Raw genomic sequence first — 13,574 nt, 5'->3', positions numbered from 1 at the left:
CCTCTCCCTCTCCCGACATCTTTCTCTCGCTCTCTCCCCCTCCCTCCCTCTTTCTCTATCTCTATCTCCCTCCCCCTACATCTTTCTCTCTGTGTCTTTATCTCCCTCCCCCTACATCTTTCTCTCGCTCTCTCCCCCTCCCTCCCCCTACATCTTTCTCTCGCTCCCTCCCCCTCCTTCTCTCTGTCTCTATCTCCCTCCCCCTCCCCCTACATCTTTCTCTCTGTGTCTCTATCTCCCTCCCCCTACATCTTTCTCTCGCTCTCTCTCCCTCCCTCCCCCTACATCTTTCTCTTGCTCTTTCCCCCTCCCCCTACCTCTTTCTCTCTCTATCTCCCTCCCTCTCCCTCCCTCTTCCTCCCTCTTCCTCCCTCCCTGCCTCTCTCTCCCCCTCCCTCGTGTAGAGTTATAAGCAGCCGTCGGCCTTCATCGTGACCCAGCATCCTCTGCCCAACACGGTGAAGGATTTCTGGAGGCTGGTGTTGGACTACCACTGCTCCTCCATAGTGATGCTCAATGATGTCGACCCAGCACAGGTGCAAACACACACACAGACAGACACAGACACAGACACAGACACAGACAGACAGACAGACAGACAGACAGACAGACAGACAGACAGACACAGGCACAGGCACAGGCACAGGCACAGGCACAGACACAGACACAGACACAGACACAGGCACAGACACACAGAAACAGGCACAGGCACACACACACACACACACACACAGACACAGACACAGACACACACACACACTTCTATGGGAGTTAGTATATTGTCTGAAATGGACTGTGAAATAGACAGCACCTGAATAGAACCTTGTATGTAAGAGTCCAGCTAAAGAGAAAAATAAAATAATAGCTTTGTGTGTCTACAAAAAGGCCTCGAACACACACAAGGACTCGTAACTTCCGACACACACACACACACCACAAGGACTCGTAACTTCCGACACACACACACCACAAGGACTCGTAACTTCCGACACACACACACCACAAGGACTCGTAACTTCCGACACACACACATCACACAAGGACAGAGACATTCAGTCTCTTCTTAAATAGAGAAAGATATCAGGCATCAGAGATAGATGTGGAGTGAGGTAGGGCATGACAAGAGAAGGAGCATGGTGTAGGATACAGTAGAGCTACAGTGGAGTACTGTAGATAGGATAGACAGATACAGTGCCTTGCAAAAGTATTCATCCCCCTTGGTGGTTTTCCTATTTTGTTGCATTACAACCTGTAATTTAAATAGATTTTTATTTGGATTTCATGTAATGGACATACACAAAATAGTCCAAATTGGTGAAGTGAAATGAAAAAAATAACTTGTTTAAAAAAATTCCAAACATGAAGAGGAAAAGTGGTGGGTGCATATGTATTCACCCCCTTTACTATGAAGCCCCTAAATAAGATCTGGTGCAACCAATTACCTTCAGAAGTCACATCATTAGTTAAATAAAGTCCACCTGTGTGCAATCTAAGTGTCACATGATCTGTCACATGATCTTAGTATATATACACCTGTTCTGAAAGGTCCCGGCGTCTGCAACACCACCAAGCAAGGGGCACCAACAAGCAAGCAGCACTATGAAGACCAAGGAGCTCTCCAAACAGGTCAGGAACAAAGTTGTGGAGAAGTACAGATCAGGGTTGGATTATAAAAAAATATCAGAAACTTTGAACATTCCACGGAGCACCATTAAATTCATTATTAAAAAATGGAAAGAATATGGCACCACATCAAACCTGCCAAGATAGGGCCGCCCACCACGGACCAGGCAAAGAGGGCATTAATCAGAGAGGCAACAAAGAGACCAAAGATAACCCTGAAGGAGCTGCAAAGCAGAGATTGGAGTATCTGTCCATAGGACCACTTTAAGCCGTGCACTCCACAGAGCTAGGCTTTACGGAAGAATGGCCAGAAAAAGCCTTTGCTTAAAGAAAAAATAAGCAAACACATTTGGTGTTCGCCAAAAGGCATTTAGGAGACTCCCCAAACATATGGAAGAAGTTACTCTGGTCAGATGAGACTAAAATTAAGCATATTGGACATCAAGGAAAACGCTATGTCTGGCGCAAACCCAACACCTCACATCACCCCGAGAACACCATCCCCACAGTGAAGCATGGGGGTGGCAGCATCCTGCTGTGGGGATGTTTTTCATCAGCAGGGACTGGGAAACTGGTCAGAATTGAAGGAATGATGGATGACGCTAAATACAGGGAAATTCTGGAGGGAAACCTGTTTCAGTCTTCCAGAGATTTGAGACTGGGACGGAGGTTCACCTTCCAGCAGGACAATGACCCGACTCATACTGCTAAAGCAACACTCGAGTGGTTTAAGGGAACATTTAAATGTCTTGAAATGGCCTAGTCAAAGCCCAGACCTCAATCCAATTGAGAATCTGTGGTATGACTGCTGTACACCAGTGGAACCCATCCAACTTGAAGGAGCTGGAGCAGTTTTGCCTTGAAGAATCTGCAAATATCCCAGTGGCTAGATATGCCAAGCTCATAGAGACATACCCCAAGAGACTTGCAGCTGTAATTGCCGCAAAAGGTGGCTCTACAAAGTATTGACTTTCGGGGGGGTGAATAGTTATGCACGCTCAAGTTTTCTGTTTTTTTGTCTTATTTCTTGTTTGTTTCACAATAAAAAATATTTTGCATCTTCAAAGTGGTAGGCATGTTGTGTAAATCTAATGATACAAACCCCCCCAAAATCAATTTTAATTCCAGGTTGTAAGGCAACAAAATAGGAAAAATGCCAAAGGGGGTGAATACTTTTGCAAGCCACTGTAGACAGATAGATAGATAGGATATATATGATAGATTAGCTAGGTTAGGATATATATGGTATATAGGATAGGATAGGTGTTACGCTCGTTGATAGAAGGAGACCAAGGTGCAGCGTGGTAGGCTTACATTTTTCTTTATTAAAAATGACACCGAAAAACAACAAAATACAAAAACGAACGTAAACCTGTATGTAGTGCAGAAAGCAACTACAGACAAACAAGATCCCACAACTGAAGGTGGGAAAAAGGGCTGCCTAAGTATGATCCCCAATCAGAGACAACGATTGGGAACCATACCCGGCCAACAAAGAAATAGACAAACTAGAATGCCCACCCCAAATCACACCCTGACCTAACCAAATAGAGAAATAAAAAGGCTCTCTGAGGTCAGGGCGTGACAATAGGATACAGTGCATTCGGAAAGTATTCAGACCCCCAGCCCTGCTCCAGGGCAGTACTGACCTCAGACCGGTGCGAAGGTTCACCTTCCAACTGGACAATGACCCTAAGCACACAGCTTGGCTTCAGGACATTCAGAGCGCTCTGGAGCAGGTTTTCATTAAAGATCTCTCTGAACTTTGCTCCGTTCATCTTTCCTTCAACCCTGACTAGTCTCCCAGTTCCTGTCGCTGAAAAACATCCCCACAGCATGATGCTGCCACCACCATGCTTCACCGTAGTGATGGTGCCAGGTTTCCACCAGACGTGATGCTTGGCATTCATGCCAAAGAGTTCAATGTTGGTTTCCAAGTGGGCTGTCATGTGCCTTTTACTGAGGAGTGGCTTCCGACTGGCCACTCTACCATAAACGCCTGATTGGTGGAGTGCTGCAGAGATGGTTGTCCTTCTGGAAGGTTCTCCCATCTCCACAGAGGAACTCTGGAGCTCAGTCAGAGTGACCATCGAATTATTGGTCACCTCCCTGACCAAGGCCCTTTTTTTGGCAAAAAAATCTAAAAACCTGTCATTACGGGGTATTGGGTGTAGATTGATGCGGGTGGAAAAAACAAATAATTCAAATTTAAAATAAGGCTGTTACGTAACTAAATGTGGAAAAGGGGGTCTGAGTACTTTCCGAATGTACTATAGATAGGATATATAGGATAGGACATGATAGGATATATAGGATAGGACATGATAGGATATATAGATAGGATAGATAGATAGTTTAGGAAATGATAGATAGGATAGGATATATGATAGATGGGATAGATTAGATAGGATAGGATAGATATGATAGGATAGGATATAGGATAGGATTGGATAGGCAGAGGAGATAGGATAGATATGATAGGATAGGATATAGGACAGATATGATTGGATAGGCATATGAGATAGGATAGGATAGGATATAGGACAGATATGATTGGATAGGCATATGAGATAGGATAGGATAGGATATAGGATAGATATGAATGGATAGGCAGAGGAGATAGGATAGATATGATAGGATATAGGATAGATAGGATTAGATAGGCAGAGGAGATAGGATAGGATAGATAGGATAGGATATAGGATAGATATAATAGGATAGGATATGGGATAGATATGATAGGATAGACATGATAGGATAGATAGGATTGGATAGGCAGAGGAGATAGGATATAGGATAGATATGATAGGATAGGATATAGGATAGATGGTCAATAATGATAAAGAAATAATACAGATCCAGAAAGAGTTATAGATGGATCTCTGTACATCCTCAACATCAGTCAGAAAGATAGGACAGGGTTATAGATGGGACAGGGTTACAGGGTTATAGATGGGACAGGGTTATAGATGGGACAGGGTTATAGATGGGACAGGGTTATAGATAGGACAGGGTTATAGATGGGACAGGGTTATAGATGGGACAGGGTTATAGATGGGACAGGGTTATAGATGGGACAGGGTTATAGATGGGACAGGGTTATAGATGGGACAGGGTTATAGATGGGACAGGGTTATAGATGGGACAGGGTTACAGGGTTATAGACAGGACAGGGTTATAGACGGGACAGGGTTATAGACGGGACAGGGTTATAGATGGGACAGGGTTATAGATAGGACAGGGTTATAGATGGGACAGGGTTATAGATGGGACAGGGTTATAGATGGGACAGGGTTATAGATGGGACAGGGTTATAGATGGGACAGGGTTATAGACAGGACAGGGTTATAGATAGGACAGGGTTATAGATGGGACAGGGTTATAGACGGGACAGGGTTATAGATGGGACAGGGTTATAGATGGGACAGGGTTATAGATGGGACAGGGTTATAGACAGGGACAGGGTTATAGATGGGACAGTGTTATAGATGGGACAGGGTTATAGATAGGACAGGGTTATAGATGGGACAGGGTTATAGATGGGACAGGGTTATAGATGGGACAGGGTTATAGATGGGACAGGGTTATAGATGGGACAGGGTTATAGATGGGACAGGGTTACAGGGTTATAGACAGGACAGGGTTATAGACGGGACAGGGTTATAGACGGGACAGGGTTATAGATGGGACAGGGTTATAGATGGGACAGGGTTATAGATGGGACAGGGTTATAGACGGGACAGGGTTATAGATGGGACAGGGTTATAGATGGGACAGGGTTATAGATGGGACAGGGTTACAGGGTTATAGACAGGACAGGGTTATAGATGGGACAGGGTTATAGACGGGACAGGGTTATAGATGGGACAGGTTTATAGATGGGACAGGGTTATAGATGGGACAGGGTTACAGGGTTATAGACAGGACAGGGTTATAGATGGGACAGGGTTATAGATGGGACAGGGTTATAGATGGGACAGGGTTATAGATGGGACAGGGTTATAGATAGGACAGGGTTACAGATGGGACAGGGTTATAGATGGGACAGGGTTACAGGGTTATAGATGGGACAGGGTTATAGATGGGACAGGGTTATAGATGGGACAGGGTTATAGATGGGACAGGGTTATAGACGGGACAGGGTTATAGACGGGACAGGGTTATAGACGGGACAGGGTTATAGATGGGACAGGGTTATAGATGGGACAGGGTTACAGGGTTATAGATGGGACAGGGTTATAGATGGGACAGGGTTATAGATGGGACAGGGTTATAGATGGGACAGGGTTATAGATGGGACAGGGTTATAGATGGGACAGGGTTATAGACGGGACAGGGTTATAGATGGGACAGGGTTTTAGATGGGACAGGGTTATAGATGGGACAGGGTTATAGATGGGACAGGGTTATAGATAGGACAGGGTTATAGATAGGACAGGGTTATAGATGGGACAGGGTTACAGGGTTATAGACAGGACAGGGTTACAGATGGGACAGGGTTACAGGGTTATAGATGGGACAGGGTTATAGATAGGACAGGGTTATAGATAGGACAGGGTTATAGATAGGACAGGGTTATAGATAGGACAGGGTTATAGATGGGACAGGGTTATAGATAGGACAGGGTTATAGATGGGACAGGGTTATAGACGGGACAGGGTTATAGATGGGACAGGGTTATAGATGGGACAGGGTTATAGATGGGACAGGGTTATAGATGGGACAGGGTTATAGACGGGACAGGGTTACAGGGTTATAGATGGGACAGGGTTATAGATGGGACAGGGTTATAGATAGGACAGGGTTATAGATGGGACAGGGTTATAGATGGGACAGGGTTATAGATGGGACAGGGTTATAGATGGGACAGGGTTATAGATGGGACAGGGTTATAGATGGGACAGGGTTACAGATGGGACAGGGTTACAGGGTTATAGATGGGACAGGGTTATAGATGGGACAGGGTTACAGGGTTATAGATGGGACAGGGTTATAGATGGGACAGGGTTATAGATGGGACAGGGTTATAGATGGGACAGGGTTATAGATAGGGACAGGGTTATAGATGGGACAGGGTTACAGATGGGACAGGGTTACAGGGTTATAGATGGGACAGGGTTATAGATGGGACAGGGTTATAGATGGGACAGGGTTATAGATGGGACAGGGTTATAGATGGGACAGGGTTACAGGGTTATAGACAGGACAGGGTTATAGATGGGACAGGGTTATAGATGGGACAGGGTTATAGATGGGACAGGGTTATAGATGGGACAGGGTTATACATGGGACAGGGTTATAGATGGGACAGGGTTATAGATGGGACAGGGTTATAGATGGGACAGGGTTACAGGGTTATAGATGGGACAGGGTTATAGATGGGACAGGGTTATAGATAAGGACAGGGTTATAGATGGGACAGGGTTATAGATGGGACAGGGTTATAGATGGGACAGGGTTATAGATGGGACAGGGTTACAGGGTTATAGATAAGGACAGGGTTATAGACGGGACAGGGTTACAGGGTTATAGATAGGACAGGGTTATAGATAAGGACAGGGTTATAGATGGGACAGGGTTATAGATGTCGGTCGAGCGATCTATCTTTGGATGCTCTCTCCGGGAGCCCCAGGCCCCAGGCCCTGTCATCACACCCAAGGATCACAAGCCTCTGGCTGGGCTGCTCTCGCTGCTCTCTCCCCGCAATCCCTGTGTGACTGACTGACTAGCTGACTGGCTGATACACAGACACACACACTGGCTGGCAGGGCCTTTCATTCAATATTCTCACTGTAGCTCAGGTGGAGCGATGGGGGGGCGAGAAAGGGAGGGCTGAGGGAGGAAGGGAGTTAGAGATTAGAGAGTTACTTTTTCTCCATCAGCATCTTTGTTTTATTCGGCGGTTGAATTTGTCAAATTCTGATTGGCTCTCAGAGGAGGCAGAGATAGGAGGTTTCTGATTGGCTCTCAGAGGAGGCAGAGATAGGTTTTCTTCCACCTGTATTTCTGCAATCTGTCTGTGTGTGTGTGTGTGTGTGTGTGTGTGTGTGTGTGTGTGTGTGTGTGTGTGTGTGTGTGTGTGTGTGTGTGTGTGTGTGTGTGTGTGTGTGTGTGTGTGTGTGTGTGTGTGTATGCCTGCATTATGCATTGTGTGTGTGTGCGCATCACTGCATTTCTCTTTGTAAACTATTCTGCTGTGTGTGCATGTTGTTCTAAGTAATATCTCGTACAGTATACAGGTGCATGTTGTTCTAAGTAATATCCCGTTACAGTATACAGGTGCATGTTGTATTGTTTCTACCTCGTCAGTCTCTCCAGAGGGAGGTAAATGAACGTGAGGTATTTCCTGCTCCTACTGTATGAGCCGATCTCATGGGTTCACTACTCTAACAGCTGAAAACTAAACTGTCAAAGCAAAGAATTGATCATCCACATTCTGTATCACATTCAGAACGCTTCCATTCTCTTCCGGAACATCTTTTGATCATGTATTCTCTTAACAAAAAGCAACTCTGGTTTTCCTGAAGGTTTGAATAGAAATAAATAAATAAAAATTGGAGAAGACTCATACCTGGGACATGAAAGGGTGACAGGAGAGAATCAAATATAGAATGAACATGCAGAAGGTGAGAATGAAAGATATTAGCAGTCCAAGGTTTCTGTTTTATATAACACTGCACAAAGCATCAATCAATATAAAAAAAACGCAACTACCTCGGGTTGCTTTTGTTGGGCATTATCGGTTCAATTCCAGACGGTTTGAAACGATGGTCTCAGCATTGTCTGCTTTAAGATTCAGTCGAGCTCCCTTTTGACGTTTAACGTGAGCGAGAGTTTTCATCTGACCCTCCCCGGAACTATTTTTTAAAATGTATTTTTCAAAATGTCAGAGAGAAGACGACAGCCTCTCTTGTGCTGTTGCTTAGCTTACGTTGCTCCGAGATCTGGGAAATCCCACTCGTTTGTAAGAGTTTTTACTCACAGTCATTATGTTGATATGTTGATGTTTATCAACACGTTCTGGTTCCTGTTCCTCCTAAAAAGTGTGTGTGTGTGTGTGTGTGTGTGTGTGTGTGTGTGTGTGTGTGTGTGTGTGTGTGTGTGTGTGTGGGTGTGTGGGTGTGTGTGTGTGTGTTAGCTATGTCCTCAGTACTGGCCAGAGAACGGGGTGCATCGCCAGGGGCCAATCCAGGTGGAGTTTGTATCAGCTGACCTGGAGGAAGACATAATCAGTAGAATATTCCGGATCTACAACGCAGCACGAGTACGCACACACCAAGGGTCTATGGGACAATTAACTACTAACTACCTTACCTGACACACCTTACCCCAACTACCTTACCTGACACACCTTACCCCAACTACCTTACCTGACACACCTTACCCCAACTACCTTACCTGTCACACCTGACCCTAACTACCTTACCTGACCCTAACTACCTTACCTGTCACACCTGACCCTAACTACCTTACCTGACCCCAACTACCTTACCTGACCCTAACTACCTTACCTGACACACCTGACCCTAACTACCTTACCTGACCCCAACTACCTTACCTGACCCTAACTACCTTACCTGACCCCAACTACCTTACCTGACCCTAACTACCTTACCTGACATACCTGACCCTAACTACCTTACCTGACACACCTGACCCTAACTACCTTACCTGACCCCAACTACCTTACCTGACACACCTGACCCTAACTACCTTACCTGTCCCTAACTACCTTACCTGACCCTAACTACCTTACCTGACCCCAACTACCTTACCTGACCCTAACTACCTTACCTGACCCTAACTACCTTACCTGACCCTAACTACCTTACCTGACCCTAACTACCTTACCTGACCCTAACTACCTTACCTGACCCTAACTACCTTACCTGACCCTAACTACCTTACCTGACCCTAACTACCTTACCTGACCCTAACTACCTTACCTGTCACACCTGACCCTAACTACCTTACCTGACCCTAACTACCTGACCTGACACACCTGACCCTAACTACCTTACCTGACCCTAACTACCTTACCTGACCCTAACTACCTTACCTTACCCCAACTACCTTACCTGACCCCAACTACCTTACCTGTCCCTAACTACCTTACCTGACCCTAACTACCTTACCTGACCCTAACTACCTTACCTGACACACCTGACCCTAACTACCTTACCTGACCCTAACTACCTGACCTGACACACCTGACCCTAACTACCTTACCTGACCCCAACTACCTTACCTGACATACCTGACCCTAACTACCTTACCTGTCACACCTGACCCTAACTACCTTACCTGACACACCTGACTCTAACTACCTTACCTGTCCCTAACTACCTTACCTGACCCTAACTACCTTACCTGACCCCAACTACCTTACCTGACCCTAACTACCTTACCTGTCCCCAACTACCTTGCCTGACACACCTGACCCTAACTACCTTACCTGACCCCAACTTCCTTACCTGACCTCAACTACCTTACCTGTCCCTAACTACCTTACCTGACACACCTGACTCTAACTACCTTACCTGTCCCTAACTACCTTACCTGACACACCTGACTCTAACTACCTTACCTGACCCTAACTACCTTACCTGACACACCTGACTCTAACTACCTTACCTGTCCCTAACTACCTTACCTGACACACCTGACTCTAACTACCTTACATGTCCCTAACTACCTTACCTGACCCTAACTACCTTACCTGACCCCAACTACCTTACCTGACCCCAACTACCTTACCTGACCCCAACTACCTTACCTGACTCCAACTACCTTACCTGACCCCAACTACCTTACCTGACCCCAACTACCTTACCTGACCCTAACTACCTTACCTGACACACCTGACCCTAACTACCTTACCTGACCCCAACTACCTTACCTGACATACCTGACCCCAACTACCTTACCTGACCCCAACTACCTTACCTGACCCCAACTACCTTACCTGACCCCAACTACCTTACCTGACCCCAACTACCTTACCTGACCCCAACTACCTTACCTGACCCCAACTACCTTACCTGACCCCAACTACCTTACCTGTCACACCTGACCCTAACTACCTTACCTGACCCTAACTACCTTACCTGACCCTAACTACCTTACCTGACCCTAACTACCTTACCTGACCCACCTGACCCTAACTACCTTACCTGACCCCAACTACCTTACCTGACCCTAACTACCTTACCTGACCCTAACTACCTTACCTGACCCTAACTACCTTACCTGACCCTAACTACCTTACCTGACCCTAACTACCTTACCTGACCCTAACTACCTTACCTGACCCTAACTACCTTACCTGACCCTAACTACCTTACCTGACCCTAACTACCTTACCTGACCCTAACTACCTTACCTGACCCTAACTACCTTACCTGACCCTAACTACCTTACCTGACCCCAACTACCTTACCTGTCCCTAACTACCTTACCTGACCCTAACTACCTTACCTGACCCTAACTACCTTACCTGACCCTAGCTGCTACCTCCTTACACTAACAGACTTCCAGCTATACATGCAAACACACTTAAAAACTCTTCTTGTCAGCTACCTGTCTGTCATTTTATGAACCTATATTCACTTGTCTGTCGTTTTATTAACCTATAACACCTGTCTGTCTGTTACTTAATATATATCCACCTGTCTGTCTGTTATTAACCTATTTCTACCTGTCTGTCTATTATTAACCTATTTCCACCTGTCTGTCTGTTTATTAACCTATATCCACCTGTCTGTCTGTTATTAACCTATTTCCACCTGTCTGTCTGTTTATTAACCTATTTCCACCTGTCTGTCTGTTTATTAACCTATATCCACCTGTCTGTCTGTTTATTAACCTATATCCACCTGTCTGTCTGTTAATGAATATATATCCACCTGTCTGTCTGTTTATGAACCTATTTCCACCTGTCTGTCTGTTAATGAATATATATCCACCTGTCTGTCTGTGTATTAACCTATTTCCACCTGTCTGTCTCTCCAGCCTCAGGACGGGTACCGTATGGTCCAACAGTTCCAGTTCCTGGGTTGGCCCATGTATCGAGACACGCCCATGTCCAAACGCTCCTTCCTCAAGCTCATCAGACAGGTGGACAAATGGCAGGAGGAGTATGATGGAGGAGAGGGACGCACGGTGGTGCACTGTCTGTAAGTACCACACACACTAACACACAGGGACATACACACACACTCACACACACTGTCTGTAAGTACCACACACACTAACACACACTGTCTGTAAGTACCACACACACTAACACACAGGGACATACACACACACACTAACACACACTGTCTGTAAGTACCACACACACTAACACACAGGGACATACACACACATCGTCTGCGAGTTAAATAAAGGTTAAATAAAAAAATATATGTATATATTAAAAGTCGCAGACAGACACATATAGAACCAGAGGTGCAACTTTGGTTCTAGAATTCGGGGGATGAACACTCCAAACAGCCTGCTCGACCGCTCGGAGGCGTCCGCATGGTCCTAAAGCCCCTGATTGTATCACATTCCAATTATAAAACTGGGGGGAGAGAGAGAGAGAGAGAGAGAGAGAGACCCTGTCTCTAACTAACTAACTACTCTAACTCATACTACTCTATCTAATACTACTCTAACTAATACTACTCTAACTACTCTAACTCAGACTACTCTAACTAATACTACTCTAACTACTCTAACTCATACTGCTCTATCTAATACTACTCTAACTAATACTACTCTAACTACTCCAACTCATACTACTCTAACTAATACTACTCTAACTACTCTAACTCATACTACTCTAACTAATACTACTCTACCTAATACTACTCTAACTACTCCAACTCATACTACTCATACTACTCTAACTACTCTAACTAATACTACTCTAACTACTACTCATACTAATCTAACTAATACTACTCATACTACTCTAACTAATACTACTCTAACTAATACTACTCTAACTACTCTAACTCATACTACTCTAACTAATACTACTCTAACTAATACTACTCTAACTCATACTACTCTAACTAATACTACTCTAACTACTCTAACTAATACTACTCTAACTCATACTACTCTAACTAATACTACTCTAACTACTCTAACTAATACTACTCTAACTACTCTAACTAATACTACTCTAACTAATACTACTCTAACTACTCTAACTAATACTACTCTAACTACTCTAACTAATACTACTCTAACTAATACTACTCTAACTAATACTACTCTAACTAATACTACTCTAACTAATACTACTCTAACTAATACTACTCTAACTAATACTACTCTAACTAATACTACTCTAACTAATACTACTCTAACTACTCTAACTAATACTACTCTAACTACTCTAACTAATACTACTCTAACTAATACTACTCTAACTACTCTAACTAATACTACTCTAACGCATACTACTCTAACTACTCTAACTCATACTACTCTAACTAATACTACTCTAACTACTCTAACTCATACTACTCTAACTAATACTACTCATACTACTCTAACTCATACTACTCTAACTCATACTACTCTAACTAATACTACTCTAACTAATACTACTCATACTAATCTAACTAATACTACTCTAACTACTCTAACTAATACTACTCTACCTAATACTACTCTAACTCATACTACTCTAACTAATACTACTCTAACTAATACTACTCTAACTAATACTACTCGAACTACTCTAACGCATACTACTCTAACTAATACTACTCTAACTCATACTACTCTAACTAATACTACTCTACCTAATACTACTCTAACGCATACTACTCTAACTCATACTACTATTACTACTCTAACTCATACTACTCTAACTGATACTACTCTAACTAATACTACTCATACTAATCTAACTCATACTACTCTAACTAATACTACTCTAACTCATACTACTC

The 13,574-nt window shown here is 44.2% G+C and overlaps 1 protein-coding gene across 1 annotated transcript in view; it reads left to right on the top strand.

The window, feature by feature from the left end:
* Positions 1–13,574, top strand: part of LOC120019917 (receptor-type tyrosine-protein phosphatase mu) — a gene marked incomplete at its 3' end in the record, with an annotated part of 50,101 nt that overhangs the window by 23,105 nt on the left and 13,422 nt on the right. Inside the window, exons 7-9 of the mRNA XM_038963327.1 lie at positions 405–536; positions 8,762–8,887; positions 11,635–11,798. Of these exons, the coding sequence (XP_038819255.1) occupies positions 405–536; positions 8,762–8,887; positions 11,635–11,798 (422 nt within the window). The remainder of the gene's footprint in view (positions 1–404; positions 537–8,761; positions 8,888–11,634; positions 11,799–13,574) is intronic.

This window comes from Salvelinus namaycush, chromosome 25, assembly GCF_016432855.1.
Source record: "Salvelinus namaycush isolate Seneca chromosome 25, SaNama_1.0, whole genome shotgun sequence".
Taxonomy (NCBI): Eukaryota; Metazoa; Chordata; class Actinopteri; order Salmoniformes; family Salmonidae; genus Salvelinus; species Salvelinus namaycush.
Note: the sequence above shows the minus strand (reverse complement) of the source record. Positions and strands in the feature narration are given on the sequence as shown.